This window comes from Poromitra crassiceps (genome assembly GCF_964638095.1).
Source record: "Poromitra crassiceps genome assembly, chromosome: 12".
Taxonomy (NCBI): domain Eukaryota; kingdom Metazoa; phylum Chordata; class Actinopteri; order Beryciformes; family Melamphaidae; genus Poromitra; species Poromitra crassiceps.
The window spans coordinates 8,248,871-8,267,963 of record NC_139632.1 but is presented as its reverse complement, the minus strand read 5'-3'; the positions used below and the strand labels follow the sequence as shown (position 1 = coordinate 8,267,963).

At 48.5% G+C, this 19,093-nt stretch overlaps 1 protein-coding gene across 1 annotated transcript in view; it reads left to right on the top strand.

Moving 5' to 3' along the window:
- Positions 1–19,093, top strand: part of crb1 (crumbs cell polarity complex component 1) — a gene marked incomplete at both ends in the record, with an annotated part of 55,380 nt that overhangs the window by 29,595 nt on the left and 6,692 nt on the right. Inside the window, 11 exons of the mRNA XM_083647982.1 lie at positions 674–910; positions 1,989–2,187; positions 2,365–2,504; positions 3,472–3,654; positions 6,514–7,467; positions 8,977–9,551; positions 10,709–10,874; positions 10,971–11,937; positions 13,224–13,268; positions 14,360–14,482; positions 15,628–15,754. Of these exons, the coding sequence (XP_083504108.1) occupies positions 674–910; positions 1,989–2,187; positions 2,365–2,504; positions 3,472–3,654; positions 6,514–7,467; positions 8,977–9,551; positions 10,709–10,874; positions 10,971–11,937; positions 13,224–13,268; positions 14,360–14,482; positions 15,628–15,754 (3,716 nt within the window). The remainder of the gene's footprint in view (positions 1–673; positions 911–1,988; positions 2,188–2,364; positions 2,505–3,471; positions 3,655–6,513; positions 7,468–8,976; positions 9,552–10,708; positions 10,875–10,970; positions 11,938–13,223; positions 13,269–14,359; positions 14,483–15,627; positions 15,755–19,093) is intronic.

Sequence of the window (19,093 nt, the reverse complement as noted above, 5' to 3'; positions counted from 1 at the left end):
TGAAAACTCTGGCACTGGGAGCGTCCGTTCTCCAAAAGTGGCTGGCACTCAATGAGTTAATAAACAATGGAAATATAAACTGACCTTTTCCAGGTTTAAAACACATGAAAAAATTAATTTATTGTGAGAAAGTATAAATGTTTGTATGAAATGTTCTTCCAGTTGGTTTGATAATAACTGGGAGAGGATTTTACCTGCAGGAACGGAGTTGGCCACCAGGTCATGTTTTAGGCCCCCGTCAGTTTGTCTGTTTGCCGGCAAGATATCTTCAAAAGTTCTGAATGGATTTGCACAAAAGTTTGTAGAAAGGTTGGCCATGGGCCAACTTATAACTGATTAACTTCCCACCCCCACTGGCCAAAGGTGGGCGTGGCCATTCACAAAAATCCGCCAAACTTCCAAACCGATTCTCACCGCGAAACTTTGTCGGAATGGCGGAGCTAGTGGGCTATCCTTTCATTTACATTTCGATGAAGGCCCGACAAAATGTATTATGGCAAATATTTCTCCTTATGAGGAATGATCGCATTAACTGGGCTTTTGTATCTGCACAGCATAAATGCCAAATGTTGATGTGTGAACACTGAACAGTACATCAGCTAGTGAACGTATACCATTGTCTTTCTTTACACTTACTCTGATTACATTTCAAAATGTCATCATCTGCCCATAGGTGCATCTCCTGAGCGGCTGCCCTCCACAGTGGACCCATGCTCACCCAACCCGTGCCAGAACCGGGCGCTGTGCCGGAGTGGAGGTGATGGCTACTCGTGTTTCTGCGTGCCGGGCTTCCAGGGCGTTCACTGTCAGATCGATGTGAACGAGTGCGTCTCCCAGCCCTGCGGGAACGGAGCCACCTGTGTGGACAGAGTGGGCAGGTACTCCTGTCTCTGCTCACCTGGATTCACAGGTGAGTGTGGGAGGAAGGACACTGCTTTACACAGAGCACCATCAGCAGCAGCAAGAACTAAACGGTCAGAATGATCCACATTTGATCTGCATTAGTTACTTATTATTGTCAGTTTACCTACAGTAGGCATTGATGTTTTGTCGCTGTTCTTTGAAATGACACAATGCCTATGAAGTGCAGAACACTAAAATAACGTGAAAAAAGAGAGTGCACGCTCACCTCATTTTAGGATACCCAAAGCAGAGCAATTGGCGAGAGAGAGTGGCGTCAGCGGAGGACCAAAATGCGTGACTCATTAGCCAATGAACAGCCAGGAAGGGTTCTACTTTTGAATGCTAAAATAAAGCTGATAATGTACAATTTGATTCTAAAAAAAAACCTTTCAAAGTACAACACAAACTGTCCATTTTACTGCAACTCGATAGTGCTGCTTAATCCAGGACCTTACTTCCTGGAACTCTTGAGAGTAAAAAACTGGTCCATTGGAGTGAATGGAGATGTCGCGACTCTTCTATATACACGGCTCGGACCCAAAGTATTTAGAAAGATGACATAGAGGTGACCTTTTTGAGGGGAAACTGTTCAGTGCCCTCTGCCTTCTACAAGTCAGTGTGGGTCAGTGTTAGCCTTGTGGATCCGTGTTTTTTGTAATGTTGTATCATGCATGTTGTTTACCTGTTAAAACATGCGACTGAATTGTATTTTGTAGTCTCAATCAGACTATCTGGTCTCATAAAGCATACATGAACCTATCTTATCCCTGATGAATCAATCTGTTAAAAAAGACCCTGACTTAGGGTGAACTCAGATTTCTCATTACTCATATTTATTATAGCTTTCATGTTGATTTATTCCACGTTGTGAGAGGACAATGGATGAAATAAAAAAAGATTTGAGAATGAGGGAGATATGTATATCTGCTCTGGTGCAGCAAACAACTTGAAAGCCTTGCTGAGAGATAGCAAAGCACTCTACATGGTGATCACAGCCAGTCCAAGATGAAAGCTTTACATTCATGTTTGCCCCGATGGTCTCAGACAGACACACACCGACCTCCGTGTTGCTTTGATGTTCACAGGCGCCACCTGCCACGTCCAGATTGACGAGTGTCAATCACAGCCGTGCCTCAATGGCGGCCGTTGCCGTGACGACACCGATGGCTTCGCTTGCACCTGCCTGCCCGGTTTCCAGGGAGACCGCTGCGAGAATGACATTGACGAGTGCCAAGAAGAGCGCCCGTGCCAAAATGGGGCTCAGTGTATAGACGGGGTGAATGAGTAAGTAGGCCAAAATTCAAAAGAAGGAAAGTTGAGAAAAGTAAGAGACATTTTGTACAGACTAGAATGCATTCCAATAAGGAAAACAAAAACATAGGAGGAAAGGAGAAACAGAAATGTCATACATGGTATTTCCTGGTGTCTTAACTAGTTGCTGTTGAACTTCTAACCTATCAGATATAGCTGTGACTGCTCACACACAGCCTTCACTGGCAGACACTGTGAGACGCCGGTCCCAGCATGCCAGTCTGAACCCTGCTTCAACAGCGCCCCCTGCCAGGACAATGGGGTGAACTACACGTGTCAATGCTGGCCGGGTAATTCTGCAGCAACACTCACCTTCCAGTAACAGTTACACACAGACAGACACACAGACACAGACAGACAGACAGACACGCACGTATGTTTGTTTTTTCTTCTTATTTTTTTCTCAGATTTGTTTATTGGTTTTATGACATACAAATGTCCAGGAAGTCACTTATGACTTTTCAATGTTGTGTCAAGTACATTATGGATATATGTTATAGAACAAAAACGTGCACAATCCCGTGATAGAGACATAAAAAAACAACCACAACAACAACAACAACAACGTCGGCCACCAAAACAAAAATTAAAGATAGATACATTTCAAACACACTAAGGATTTGTAGTTTTTGAGGGAGATTGTGAAAAGTGATGAGGAGAGACGAACTACAACAAACAGCAGAGAGACAAAAACAGATGGAGAGAATGAGAGGGAGAGAAAGATGGAGAGAATGAGAGAGAGAGAAAGATGGAGAGAATGAGAGGGAGAGACAGATGGAGAGAATGAGAGGGAGAGATGACAAATGAAGTCGCAAAGAGAGAGAAAGAGATATGCCGAGGAAAGTGATGAAATCTGTTGCTGCATACACATGTCTATACTTGCTGTTTATTGACTGACAGTCCACACCAGTGGGGACACATGACATTTAAAGAAGGTACCTGGGCAAACTGGAAATAAGGGTGAAAAAAAAACTCATCACTCCCATCTTTTGTGTCTCTCTCTATCTGACGAAGCAGAAACTCATACTGGCTGCTACCAATAGAGACAAGACAGCAGAGAAATCCAAGTTGCCTGTATCATGACATGCCCTTCGGCACCTTAACAGAAAATGGTGTTTGTGCAAGTGTGTGTATGCGGGCATGTGTACATTTGTGTGCACTGCATAGGCTACGTACACACTACACAGTACTGCCTGCATAGCACACACATACGTATGCATGTACAGTACAGTATGTCTGTGATAACTATCCCTCCAGGGTTTGCGGGCCGTCAGTGTGAGGTGGACATCAGTGAGTGCGGCAGCGCCCCCTGCCTGCACGGAGGCCGCTGCCTGGAGCGGAGCTGGCAGGCTCTGTATGGCAGCGAGCCTCTGCTGCCTGGCCGCTACCTCCCAGAGCACGCCGGGGGCTACGTGTGCAGCTGCCCCGCGGGCACAACAGGTCAGCTACTCCACATCAAGACACATGTAAACCAATGACTGCATAGGAGAATTGTCCCTGACATAATGAGGTAGTTTTCACATTTCACGTTCACACAACACTTAGCCGAGGTTAAGTGAGTCTAAGGGAGCTGTTAGCCCCAGGGCTAAGAAAGCTTTCACACTTGCACAATCTTGGCCCACTCCAAAGTGGGCTAAGCCCGGGGCTAGATGGCCCTGCTCTGCAGCAGGGTTAACCCCGACTTGTCAGGGTTAATTGACCCCAGCTTTCTGTCTCAACACGGGGCTAAAAGTTGCCTGTGTGAAACGGGGCCAGAGAGAGACTGTATCTGGCAGCACTGGGAATGGCCCTGGACTCTATTAACCTTGGGCTAGTGTGCAGTGTGAATGGCATAGCCCTGGGTTTAGGTTAACCCTGGGTAACAAAATGTGCACGTGTGAAAAGGGGTTAAGTTACCCCAGGGCTATCTTAGCACTGTTCTCAGCCCGGGGCTAAGATAGCCCCGGGCTAAGAGAGCATGCAGTGTGAAAAGCCCTATTGCGTACTGTCATTGGTCTTGTTTAGGCCAGCAACAAACACACACACACACAAACACACACACACACACACGCATGCATGCACACACGCACACACACACACACACACACACACACACACACACACACACACACACACACACACGCAACACGCACACGCACACACATGCACATCTAAACAACAGTGCTATACCAGTAATCTAATCAGAGCCCCATAGCCAGTGCAGTTGGTAAATCTTAGTATTTTTGCATGGGTTGGTAGTTGTTTGGGGGTGTGATTGGGACAATGGTAGTATACCATTTGTAAATTCTATCAATAATCTTCATTATCTACATACATTCATTATTGTTGTTGTTGTTAGTCGTCCTGTCTTTCAAAGTCTTTTCCCAAAGCTGATTTCTGTTACCAAGCTGATTTCAGTTGCTGCCTGTATGAATGTTCAATGCTTCCACGAGCAGCCTGCATTACATCAGCTGCTGTCAACTACAAATGAGCTCGGCTAGTTGAGGAATTAGGTCAAGCAGATTTAGGCTTCAAGCTAATATAATAGTGGGTGTATTATTGTATCATGAGAACTTTACATTATACTTGACAGACATGATACTTTTCAGTTACAAGAGAGGAATATCCTAGTCTCCCTACTGACACGAGCCGTGCAGGTAAGACAGAGATACTCCCTGCTGAGAGTCGCGTTCTAAAAACGGACTCCCTAGCAGCCACATGGGCACTGCCTCAGTAAGGTGGCCAAATAGCATTAGTTATAATCCTCCAGGATCTGGCTTTGCTGGTTTCCTGACTGGAAGCATTCGGCCATACATGCCCTTAGCCTAACCCACACATGGCTGTAGAGAAGGTGAGGAGGAGCAGACAGACATGGCTGTAGAGAAGGTGAGGAGGAGCAGACAGATATGGCCGTAGAGAAGGTGAGGAGGAGCAGACAGACATGGCTGTAGAGAAGGTGAGGAGGAGCAGACACACATGGCTGTAGAGAAGGTGAGAAGGAGCAGACTTCCACTGGACTTCCACCTATGTAACACAATGGGATTGGCCACACACAGACTAATATGGTGCATGTAGACAAGTGTGGAGTTCTTCAGGGGAAAACACTGCCGGCGTGATGAGGACACTCACATCATGGTTTTGGGGCATTTTGTTGCTTGGAGCAGGTAATATTATGATGGCTTTATCTACCTATCTGTCTTCATAATGGAAACATGTTATCTATTCCCGTGTCATTTCTTTCTGTCCTTGATGTCAAGGAAACAAATAATTTAGTGTACTGTTTATTCAGTTTGATAGAAGCAGCTATCCAGCTGTTTTTTTTAAATCATTATAAGCTGCTCTGGTGTTGCTATACAGGCGTTATAGATGTTGTTTTACAGTATGTGAGAATGATGTGAGGTACATTCATTGCATTCCTTTTAGATTTTAGATTTCAAATTGATGTGTGGAAAATTACAGTATTGATGTTATACACTAATACAGGATTCATAGCATAACAAAACATGCACTTTACTGTACTTCCAGGGACAAACACATGGTGGCAATGTTAAGAGGATGTGGCCTGTGACAAGTTTCTTTTATTTATTTATTGACAACAGTTCAATACAATGTCCCTGTGACAAGTGAGGTCACTGATCACATCCATGGCATCTACTGATCCAGTAAAACCTGATCACATCCATGGCATCTGCTGATCCAGTAAAACCTGGGGACATGTTGGCACTTTGCCCATTTCATGTAATGTGCATCTTTTTTTAGCTGCAAAGTTCTACAAGTCACTCTGTTGGTCAGTTGGTTCTACTTCAGGAAATAGTGTGGAATCATGTTTCTGTGAAACTTGGTACAGTCATGGGTCGCATCCTTGGGTGTAATGACGCATGACTTGACCCGTGCTTGAACAGACCCACACATTGCATTTTTAGCTCTGCCACTAGTGGGCGCTACAATGTGCTACGATATGTTACAGGGGGGGGGGGGGACATGATTTTTGAAATCACCATAGCTTGAAATCACCATACGTACATAGATAGATAGATAGATACGTTATTGATCCTTTGCAGGAAATTGATGTGTCACATGATGCAGCCACATTGAAACAGTCAGGACAACAACAGGAGACAAAAACTGACACTGAAACATGTAGCTAGGCACAATAATACCAAAAAAGGTTGATAAGAGTACTACGTACTAGAGTTGCTAAATCTACTACGGCAATAAATAAATACTTAGTGAACAGCCCAAAAATGACAGTATCTTGAAAACTGAGCACACAGTCGATAAAAAAAAATCACAATGACTTTTTTCCTCCTCTGCTCACAGGCTCCCTCTGCCAGGAGGTCATAAACCACTGTGACCCGAGCCCGTGCCAGCACGAGGCTAAGTGTGAGAGCCACGTCGGAGGCTACGCGTGCCACTGCCTCAAACAAAGCCAAGATGGCGTCCTGTACGGCGGCGTGCACTGTGACGTGAGGCTGCGGGGCTGCGAGGGCCACGAGTGCCAGAACAACGCCGCCTGCTCTCCGTTCCTGGAGAGCGGCACCCACGGCTACTCGTGCTCCTGCCCGCCCGGCTTCACCGACCCCCTCTGCCACACCTCCACCGCCTTCTCCTTTGAGCGCAGCGGCTACGTGCTGCTGCAGGGCCCCCTGGTGGACACGGAGGAACACGTCAACATCACCCTGAGCTTCCGCACCGTCCTGCCCCGGGCTGTGCTTTTCCATCGCACCAGCAGGGGGCTGCTGCTGAGCCTGGTGCTGGAGGAGGGGGGGAGGCTGCGTCTCACCCTGAGGAAGGAGCTCTCTGCCGGGGCGGAAACGGAGACGGAGGGGATGTCTCTGGAGTTGCCGCAGAACGTCACAGACGGAGAGTGGCACTCTGTGGAGGCCGTGCACGGGACGCGGACGCTCAGTCTGAAACTCTTGGACGATGCAGGGCGCTGTCAGGAGGACCAGGGCTGCCAGATCATGACCATGATCATGAGGAGCCTGGACGGACTGCCGTCGCCCCGCCAGAAGACCTTCATTGGAGGAGTGCTCGAGGACTCAAAGGCGCTCCCGGCGTTCATCGGCTGCATGCGGGACGTGTTGGTGGACGGGCAGCTGGGCGTCCCGGGGGAATGGCTGAGTGAGTCCGCGGTGAACGTGTCGCTCGGCTGCAGCCACAGGGACCGCTGCCTGGACCTGCCCTGCCAGAACAGAGGCCGCTGTGTCAACCTGTGGCAGAGCTACCAGTGCAGCTGTCCCAGGCCTTACGAGGGACACGACTGTGACGACGGTATGTTCTAGTCATCGGAAAGTCAAACAGCGGAGAGAACGCTTTGGTTTAAAGATACCATTTAGTAAATGTCATTGCCTAGGTTGTCTCTATTCCTACTTCAGCTCACTGGGCAGATGTTTTTTGCAGCACCAGATTTGCTCAACTACTTGTCTATCTATGCTTCACCGGTAGATTTTTGGTTTCCCACACCGGAGTCCCAGGATCACCTCAGACTTGTTGCACAAACATGAATAAGGTTAGGTTTAGGTTTGTCCATTTCAGTCAGGAATAGTTCAACACAGTGAAAAGAGATAGATGACCCTACAGAGAGCTTTAAGCTACACTGATTCATTGAAATTGGAAGAGATGTGAACTAGGTCACCTTTACTCAATTTCTTGATTGGCTAATTAAATCACTCCCTGCCTCCTGATGTGTGACAGAGGTGAAGAGAGTCGAGCTGAGCCGTGGCGAGAGGCGGAGATCCTCTTATCTGACTGGATCATGTGACATGCACAGTTGCACACACACTTACTCACACGCACGCGCGCGCGCACGCACACACACACACACACACACACACACACACACACACATTTGGACGGCACGGTGGCTCAGTGGTTAACACTGTTGCCTCACAGCAAGAAGGTCCCGGGTTCGAACCCCGGTCCGTCCCAGGTCCTTTCTGTGTGGAGTTTGCATGTTCTCCCCGTGTCCGTGTGGGTTTTCTCCGGGTGCTCCGGTTTCCTCCCACCATCAAAGAAAGACATGTATGTTAGGGTTAATACTCCTGTCAGTGCCCCTGACCAAGGTACTGGCAAAATAACTGGAGTTGGTCCCCGGGCGCTGCACAGTGGCTGCCCACTGCTCCTAGTTCTAGGAAGGTTCCTAGTAGAGGATGGGTCAAATGCAGAGGATGAATTTCCCCATGGGGATAAATAAAGGATAACTTAACTTATTTACTCACATGCACGCGCACGCACACACACACACACACACACACACACACACACACACTCTACTCAGAATATGTCAGTGTCTGTCCATTTGGCTTCTATCTGAGATGTGAGCTGTCAGATACATTGTGTGCTCTCCGTGGTGTCTGTGTGTTATCAGTGTCCTGCCTGCCTGCCTGCCTGCCTGCCTGCCTGCCGGCCTGCCTGCTGCCTGCCTGCCTTGCCTTAGGGCGAGCAGCCCACAGGGGAAAGTGCTGACACTGACACTGGACACAGGGCCATGCATGATGAGGGCTAGTAGCCGCTTCATTTTCCTCCTCCTGCGCCACTTCTTCTAGAGTCACTAGAGATTGTTGGGCTTATAAAACCCTTTCAAACCCCATTGGGGGGTGGGGGGCACACAGGGTGGGGTCAAGCATTAAAAAAGGCTGCTTTTCTTAGCTCACCCAACAGTGACCTCACTCCTTTCGCCCTGTCGACACCCCAAAAAATGATCACCCAATCGCAGTTTCCTCATCTTTTACCTGATGAAACTGAATATTCTCTTGTCCTCCTCTTTCCCTCTGTGTGTAGAATATGCGACGGCGCGCTTCGGGAACGAGGACGCACAGAGTTTCGCCGCGTTCACCATCACCGACGACGACGACGACAACGACCTGGCACACAGCCTCACCGTCTCCTTGTTCCTGCGCACGCGGAGGCGCAGTGGACTCCTCCTGCTGCTCGCCAACAACAGCAGCAGCAGCCACGGGTACCTACGCTTGTGGCTGGAGGACGGCAGGGTCAAAGTTCAGCTCGACTCGGAGAGCCTGAGCGGGCGGAGCGCGGTCGACGACGGGGAAATCCACTTTGTGAGCGTGGAGGTGGCGGGGGAGCAGATGACGCTGTCCGTAGCGGGCCAGAAACAGAAGGGCCACGCGGGGGTCAGGACAGTGGGCGTCGGGGCCGGCGATGTGGTGTACGTGGGGGGTTTGTCGGAGGGGAGGACCACTTCGGCGTCCGGGGGATACTTTAAAGGCTGCATCCAGGACCTGAGGATCAACGACAGGAGGTTGCAGTTCTCTGGGTCGGACACATCCGTGAGATCCTACCCTCTGGAGCTCATGGAGAACGTGACCCTTGGATGCTCCGGGGACAACGCCTGCAGGGTGAGGGAAAGCGCGCAGTTGGTGTCCCGCAGAAACCTTCTGTCTTCAGTTGGTGTATCAGTCTTGTTTGAGGCCCTGGCAACAGGCCAAACCACTCATAATGCATTTTACGTTGTATCTAATACTGTCAGTTACTGAACAGTTAATGTTTCAGCAGGACACTGATGATAAGCAGCTGCCTGTAGTACACATATAACCAAACATTCACTTCCAAGGGAAGAGTGATTGAGGCCCTGTGATTTTTCACTTTCTTTCCATTTGTTTCTATTCACCTTATGTTGCCACGCCCACTTTTTCTCTTCCGTGTCGGACGCAATTGTATTTGTTCTTCTGGTTCAGCGTTAGCCGGCCGGCCGGTAAAACATCGATAAACTGTAAACTATGAATGAAGTTTGGCAACATTCAGAAGCTACACTGCGGCCAACTTCAGTTACATGCTCATAGCGTTACTGCTGCGAGGAGCCGATGGCTGTACCCGGTCGCCATTTAAGTTAGTTACAAAAGCACGTCGACAGTGTTTTCTCACTGCCAGTACAGTAGGGGTTGACAGATACTAGCTAGTCCGACCGGTCACACAGCCAGCGCTCCTCGCTGCTCGTTAAAAATGTCCAAATAGGCGTTATTCTGATAAACTGGTCACATATTTGGAATGTTACGTTCTCATCTGAAAAAATACTAAAACTTTATAACTTTTTTTGCTTGAAAACAGCTTTTTGGCAAGTCTAAAAATGATAAAGGTAGGAGTAATCTACTTCCGGGTCTAAAACAGAAGAACGATTACAAAATGACGTAATGCAGAAGCGTCCTCCTGATATGGGAAAATGATAAGGTGAATATTACACAACAAAGATTAGGGGATGTGCAGACATGGATTAAAGCCTATAAAAAGCTTAGGAATTTCTTTTATCACAAGTGGGCCACTAAATCATTTGCAAAACATTACCATCTTTGTGTTATTATGTACTGTATGAGAATGCATTTTGCCATTGTTGATTGATACCATGATTTGTAATCAATTATTCGTTAATTAGCCTATTGCAGACAGCCCTTCACGTTTAGTTTCTGATTTGGGTGTGGGTTACCCTCATGAGACCCTCATGAGACATGATGCAGTATTAGGTCAAAGTAAGCGCCTCTGTTTATTTCCTCGCCCTCAGAGTAACCCTTGTCTAAACGGGGGGATGTGCTACACCTTGTGGGACGACTTCACCTGCACCTGCCCACCCAACACAGCAGGGCGGCGCTGTGAGGAGGTCAGGTGGTGCGCGCTGTCGCCTTGCCCGTCAGATGCAGAGTGCAAGATGCTGAACCAGGGATATGAGTGTGAGTGCAGTCCAGCTTGATCATTTTTTATTTAGATTTATTTAACAAAACTGAGACCTGTCTTTACTTAATGTGTCTTTTTCCCTGACCTTCTAGGCTCCTCCAATGCAACCTTCTTCAATGACAGCAGTGTGTTGTCCTACCGGGGAAACGGCCACATATCCCGCAACCTAACCAGCCTGTCGCTGAACCTGCGCACACGGAAGCGTCACGCAGCCGTGCTGCACGCAGAGAAGGGCTCGGCGTTCCTCACGCTCTCCATCCACGATGGCCTGCTCTCAGTGGAGCTTCAGAGCAGCACAGGAGACGAGGAGGAGGGGGGGCGGGGCTTGTCTACGGAGGGGCGGGGCTTGTCTACGGTCGTCAGCCTGAGCAGCCGGAGGAGCGTGAGCGATGGCGAGTGGCACAGCGTGGACCTGTTCATGGAGGAGCCGTGGGCACAGCGCTCCCGGTGGACGCTGGTGCTGGACAAGGAGGCAGAGGAAGCCAGCACCTCCCGCAGCCCGGCGGGGGGCAACCTGGACTTCCTCAGGCAGGAGGTGGACATCTTCCTGGGGAGCCGGGGCCCCGACGACGCCAACTGGCCCTTTGCCGGGTGCCTGGGCACCGCGGAGCTGGGCGGCATCGCCCTGCCTTACTTCAGCTCCTCCGAGGTGAACCTCCCGCGCGTTCAGGAGGAGCAGTTCGTCCGCACGTCGCTCAGCCCGCCGCTCGCCGGCTGCAGCGGGGGCCCCGTGTGTCGGCCCAACCCCTGCCAGAACCGGGCCGAGTGCCAGGATCTGTTCAACCTGTACAACTGCAGCTGCGCTCCGGGCTGGGCCGGCCGGCGCTGCCACTTCTCCACCGACGCCTGCGCCTCCGGGCCCTGTCGTCACGGCAACTGCAGCGCGAGCGGCCCGCTGACCTACGAGTGCGCCTGTGAGCTGGGCTACACGGGGGTGGACTGCGAGGAGGAGGTGGACGTGTGCGCGAACCACCTGTGTGCCCATGGAGGCACCTGTCTGCACGGGCCGGACAGGTACGCCTGCCTCTGTGCCGAGAACTACACCGGACCCTACTGCAAGTGAGTCAATGAGCAACCTTTTCTACAAAGTTTCGTGGTGTTGCGTGAATCCGTTTGGAAGTTAGAGTGTAGGCGCCTTTTTGTGATTGGACATTGGATTGCCACATCCCCTTTTGGCCAGTTGGCGTGCAAAGGCAATCAGTTCTACGTTTTCTACCAAGTTTTGTGCAAATCCATACATTTTGAGATATCCTGCTGACAAACAAACATACAGACAAACAGGAGTGAAAACATAACCCAAAATAACCCAAAACCCAATATATATCAACCCAATATATAAACTAACTATAAACTAATATATCTCAGCCTGTCGTAGTAGAACCACTACACTGGGTTCTCTGGTTCAGCCTGTCTGTAGTAGAACCACTACACTGGGTTCTCTGATTCAGCTTGTCTGTAGTAGAGCCACTACACTGGGTTCTCTGGTTCAGCCTGTCTGTAGTAGAACCACTACACTGGGTTCTCTGGTTCAGCCTGTCTGTAGTAGAGCCACTACACTGGGTTCTCTGGTTCAGCCTGTCTGTAGTAGAACCACTACACTGGGTTCTCTGGTTCAGCCTGTCTGTAGTAGAACCACTACACTGGGTTCTCTGGTTCAGCCTGTCTGTAGTATAACCACTACACTGTGCTCTCTGGTTCAGCCTGTCTGTAGTAGAACCACTACACTGGGTTCTCTGGTTCAGCCTGTCTGTAGTGGAACCACTACACTGGGTTCTCTGGTTCAGCCTGTCTGTAGTAGAACCACTACACTGGGTTCTCTGATTCAGCTTGTCTGTAGTAGAACCACTACACTGGGCTCTCTGGTTCAGCCTGTCTGCAGTAGAACCACTACACTGGGCTCTCTGGTTCAGCCTGTCTGCAGTAGAACCACTACACTGGGCTCTCTGGTTCAGCCTGTCTGGTCTGTAGTAGAACCACTACACTGGGCTCTCTGGTTCAGCCTGTCTGCAGTAGAACCACTACACTGGGCTCTCTGGTTCAGCCTGTCTGGTCTGTAGTAGAACCGCTACACTGGGCTCTCTGGTTCCTTCCCCTCTGTCATCTGCCGTTTGATCTCGCAGAACCATGAGGGGAACCAACGCCTCCCAGCATTTATCCTGTAAACACACAGTCTCTTGTCTCTTGTCGCCTTTTGCAACTGACTCGCTGAGCAAGCCAGCAGACAAGGTGCACATCTCCCTCTACTGGTGAACATCTATTCTGTCAAGGGTTCATCCAAACCACGTCTTCTTTTTGTTTGTGACTCTTGTTTATGTCTTTTCCCCATCTTTCTGCTTCCTCTCCAGCGATCGGGTTGCAGAGGTTCCGTGGTATATTATTGTCAGAAATGCGTAAGTTGTTTTTCTTATTTCTCGGGTGTTTCCTATTTGTTTTGTGTTAGACATGTTTCTCTCATTTGCCACGCACAAGCTCCCCTGCTTTTTTGTAGGAGTACTTGCAACAAAATGCCAGGCAAAGCTAATATCACGTCTCCATGTGAAAAGTTGTGTTCTATAGAATGAGATATCCACCATTTGAAAAGAGTGACACACGTCTGATAGTACAAAATGATTGCTGGCATCTAAATGAAAGATTTAAAATATTTGCCTCACAAATAACATTTCGGTCAAGACCACTTGCGGTATGGCTCTGTTCTGGATGCTCCCTGCCCTTCCATGAGCATACATGGAATAGCCTTAAGGCAAGGAGAGCAGCAAAAGACCCCCAGGTACAGAACAGATCAGCAACAATGACAACAGAAATGACATTAAGTCAGACACAGCATGAAAGGAGGAGCTGTGGAGGAGGTGGGCGGCAAACGGCTTGCAGAGGAAGCAGCCATGTTAGACAGGCAGACCGAAGCAGAATTAAAGAGGGCGCCCTGTTTGAGTTGAGCCAATTGAATGCGTCCGCTCAGCAGTCAGCTGATGTGGGCTGGGTTTGAGATCAGCTCCTAATCAGCTGTGGGGCTAGCTAGGTTTAAGCTGGGCTTGACCACGCCATGTCCTGCCTGAACTATCGCCATGCTCCATTCTTCAAAATGTTATGACCTGTATTTTTTTTTCATTATTGACTGATGCATTTCAAGTAAGAGTTTAGAACCAAACTATTCTGCTCTAGCCGAGGCACATTGGAGAACAGTAGGCTTAAAGAAGCTGTGGGGAATTTGTTGTCATTCCTCCTATACATGTGATTTGACGTGCTGCTGCTGCCGAGTAGTTGCCACAGGCCTTTAATCTTATTATCCTGGTCTCCTCCTAAGCCTCTCACACACACACACACACACACACACACACACACACACACCTACACACACACACACACACACACACACACACACACACACACACACACACACACACACACACACACACACACACACACACACACACACACACACACACACACACTCTTAACAATGTGTGCCTCTGTCCTCTACCAGACGGCCCAAGCTGCCTGTCTCTGTGTGCGGCGATGACACCAGAAACTACACCTGCTTCAACGGAGGGAACTGCACTGAGCGAGAGCTGTCCTGTGACTGCCTGCCCGGCTTCACCGGACACCGGTACGATATGACAACAAAACAAGAGAAGAAGAGTCTTATATAGAAGGAGAGGAATAGTATTAAACGACACGACACGAGGGTCGCAGGTTCGAACCCCTGTGTTACCTCTGGCTCAGTCTGGGAACCCAGAGTCTATTTTAATTTGAAAAATAGACTCTGACTGGGACAGTTCTACCGTTTTTCCCAGCTTCCTGTACAGCGCGCCTCTCCTGCCGCCGTCACTTCCTTTTCCGCGTCCGTGCTCCACTGTTTACAGTCTAAATAGCAACTTGCGCCGTGACTACAGTAATTTTCCACTGTTGTTGTGAGACGAGTTGACGTCTTCTATGCAGTGTGTTTATGCGTTAACGCTATTAGTGAAGAGCCGAAACGGACCCGGAAAAGGAAAGCGGAAGTGACGGAAAAGCCACCGTCACTTCCTTTTCCACGTCCATTTCGGCTACTAATAATATTAATCCATAAACACACTGCATAGAAGACGTCAACTCGTCTTACAACGAAGTGGAAAATTACTGGAAAGTCGCAGCACAAGTTGCAATTTAGACTGTAAACAGTGGAGCATGGACGGGGAAAAGGAAGTGACGGTGGCAGGAGAGGCGCGCTGTACAGGAAGCTGGGAAAAACGGTAGGGCTGTCCCAGTCAGAGTCTATTTTTCAAATAAAATAGACTGCGTTCCCAGATTGCCTCTGGCTTGGTCGGGCGTCTATAGAGGCACAATTAGCCATGTTTGCAGATGGGGAGCCCAATTAAGTGTATGTGTCTTGGTTGCTGCACTAGTGCCTCCTCTGGCCGGTCGGGGCGCCTGTTTGGGGGGGAGGGGACCTGGGGGTAATAGCACGATCCTCCCACGTGCTACATCCTGCTGGTGAAACTCCTTGGTGTCAGGTGAAAAGAAGCGGCTGGTGACTGCACATGTAGTGGAGGAAGCATGTGCTAGTCTACAACTCTCCCCAGAACGGCAGAGGGGGTGGAGCAACAGTCGGAACAGCCTAACAGGGGAATTGACCAAAGAGAGAGGGGAGAATATGTGGCCAGAAAAGACAATAAGTGTCTGTTTCTGTCCTTGTGTGTGTGTGTGTGCGTGCATGTGTGTGTGTGCGTGTGTGTGTGTGCGTGCGTGCGTGTGCGTGTGTGTGTTTCACAGGTGCGAGCAGGAAGTGGACGAGTGCAAGTCCAACCCGTGTCTGAACGGAGGCTACTGCCGCAACCTGATCAACAAGTTTGTGTGCGTGTGCGACATGAGCTACGCGGGAGACGTGTGCCAGACGGACGTAAGCGACCTTTACTTTTACGTGGCGGTGCTGATGTGGCAGAACCTCTTCCAGCTGCTGGCGTACCTCACGCTCCGGCTGGACGACGACGACGAGCCCGAGGTGGACTGGGGAGACGAATGAGTGGGGGCTGTCATAGGCCCATTTCGCGAGCAACCGCTTTTTTGAGGTGGTAAATCAGGAAGTAGAGCAGGTGTAACCAATAGCATTAATGAGGAACACCTCAAAGGAACGGAACCATCATTAATGGTATTGGTTACAGCTGCTTCACTTCCTGCTTTATCACCTGAAAACGATTGCTGTGAAAAGGGTCTGTAGGCTACTTTAAGACCAGTTAATTGGGGACGGCTTGTCCAATTGGGGGCAAAAGCTGCGTCATCCAATTTGGAAAAAGCAGATTTTTGGGGTCAGTGGTTAAGGTTAAGGTTAGGGTTAGGGTTAGGGTTAGGTTAAGGTTATGGTTAGGTTAAGGTTAGGGTAAGGGTTAAGTTTAGGGTTAGGGTTAGGTTAAGGTTATGGTTAAGTTAAGGTTAGGGTAAGGCTTAGGCAAGTAGTGGTTATGGTTAGGGTTAGTCTCCAGGGAATGTAACGTCCCAAAAAGTGACCACGATCTGATGTGTGTGTGTGTGTGTGTGTGTGTGTGTGTGTGTGTGTGTGTGTGTGTGTGTGTGTGTGTGTGTGTGTGTGTGTGTGTGTGTGTGTGTGTGTGTGCACGTGCGTCATTTCAAGATGTAAAGTGCGGGGGAATGATCAGTATAATGTACTGGTTAGAGTTGTTTTGTTTTGTTTGAATTCAGTTCAGTAGTAGGAGAGGAGAGCTGTTTCTGTGCCTTAACATGACACTTTGCTATTTGGCAGAACCTCCTTTCTTTGTACAAAGTGCTAAGACAATCCTGGTGTCAAACAGCAGCTCTCTTGGGGAGCGCAGAGCCAGAATCTGTACAGACCGAGACGGAAACCCAAGTACAGTTTTGCGATTGCACAAGATAATGATTGTGTTGTAAAGGGAGTGATATTTCACATGCGATGATGCACTTTGTTGGTGAGGTGAAGAATATTGTAGCATATGTGTTATTTTATTTATAATGTCTCTGGCTTAAGATGTCTTGTCAGCCTTTCTGGATGTGATATCGGGAGCCCCATGTGGCAGAGTGTGTGTACTGTACTCTCAAAGACTGTGTTGTAGCTACAAAGGTACTTAGAGAGCCTTGAAGGTGGCAAAATATCTCACTTTGCTCCTGAAGTGTGTTCAGATCACCGTGGTGGCTGACTGACTGACTGACTGACTGACTGACTGACTGACTGAATGCAATGTGTTGTTTTGTACCAAAGAGGCAGCTTCTCTTGTATTATGAGGAATAGATATGATGGCTCTGGTTAGGATTCACTTTGGATATGTGGTTATGGTCAACATCTCACACACTCCTCACTGCTAACCATGTCATGTGAAGAAACTAATCATTGGTCCAAGTCAGTCCCAAGTCCGTCTGTCAGCCATGTTGTCTCGTAGATGATGCAGCGCTGTATGTATCATCTATGTATGTGTACAGTGTCTCTGTGTTTGTCATTCATTCATCAGTCAGATTGTGTCCTCATGTGTCTGCCTGTCCTGTCTCAGTTTGAGTCCACTCTGTCCGTCTGTCTTGTTTTCAAATAAAAAACTACTTTCGTGGCAGCCTTGATCTGTTGTCTCTTTTCATCTGTCGTCTTTCTCCTCAATCATCACATGCTTTGTTTTGTGTTCATTTTCAAATCCATCTAAAGCACAGACCATGCTGTGGCTACTGTATATAGCACTATTTCTCCCTTACAGCACTTTTTCCACTGTGTATCACTGTGTGTATGTCTTGTCTGCATGTGTGCGTGTATATCACTGTGTGTATGTCTGCATATGTGTGTCTATATTAGAGCTGCAACGATGATCGACAGAAAATTAATCGACTAGATTAGATTAGATTCTTTGATGACCACACAGCCAGGCTGGTGGAATTTGTTTTCAGTACAGTTCATACGTACTGTAAGCTATGGTCCAACATTGAACATCGTAATACATAAAACACAATAAAGTACACAATACAGTCATAGCAGCAGTGATATGGGGGTTGTTATAGAGAGTTCAGTGTCCTTATAGCAGTGGGGAAGAAACTGTTTTTAAAACGGGTTGTCTTGGTGGACAGAGACCTGTAGCGCCTCCCAGAGGGCAACAGCTGGAAGATGTGGTATGCTGGGTGAGTGGGGTCAGAAATGATTTTTTTTAGCTCTATTTATTGTCCTTTGGCGTTGGAGTGATTCAAGTGACGGAAGGGGGGTGTGGATTATTTTGGAGGATTTATTTGCTGATTCTCTGTACCGGTAGTTTGTTTTTGGAGTGAGTGTCCAGACTGCTGTACCAAACTGTTATGGAGAAGGTGAGGATGCTTTGTATGATGGCCAGGTAGAACCGGAGCAGGAGATGTTTTCTTATTCTGAATTTTTTGAGCTGACGGAGGAAGAAGAGTCTCTGATTGGCTTTTTTGTAGATGTGGGGCCCTAATCTCCCACAGGCCTTCGGCGCTAAAACGGGCCTTAAACGCAAAAAAACGTGCCTTGCGCCTGTTTTGGGACGATATCAATATGGCTTTACGCTGCCAAATGCGCTTTAGGCCGAATGGGCGTGGCGCAGTCCCAGAATGGGCCAAAGTGGGCGTGTCGGCGCTAAATACCGGCGTACTGCTATCTTCCGAGCTGGCGTACATTTAGCGCTTTGCGCCTTTGAAAAGCAGGCCTATTCAGTGCGCCAGTGTCAAGGAGTGCTCTTCTGCCTCTCCCCTGTCACCCTTCTCTGTCTCTCTCTGAAACCAGGCCTATTCAGTGCGCCAGTGCTCTTCTGCCTCTTCTCTGTCACCCTTCTCTCTCTCTCTCTGACTCCCTCGCTCAGACAGACACAACACATAGCAGCACCCAGCTTCCCATAGGAAATAGCAGTTGTAAGTTTACTGCCTGTGAATGTCCCTGTCCCAGCATGCAATTGGGTCCTCCATTTCGCTACTAAATAGCAACCAAATGAGCCGAAATAGATATAAAAGGTAGATCTAAAATAATGTGTAATGGTAAGACAACCTGCAATTGTAGAACATTTCAATATTGGACCAAATAAAACATCGAAATGAAACACCACCCTATGTGAAACATATATGTCCTCTTGAGCCTATATATACCCTGTGTGGATTTAACGTGATTTAGATAAGTGACAGCGGAACGCGCTTCGGAAGCTTCTACTGTCATCTGCTATACTGTGATGTCTGCTCCAATAACTTGGCCCTACTCCACATTTAGTTTTACAATAAAAACACATTTATG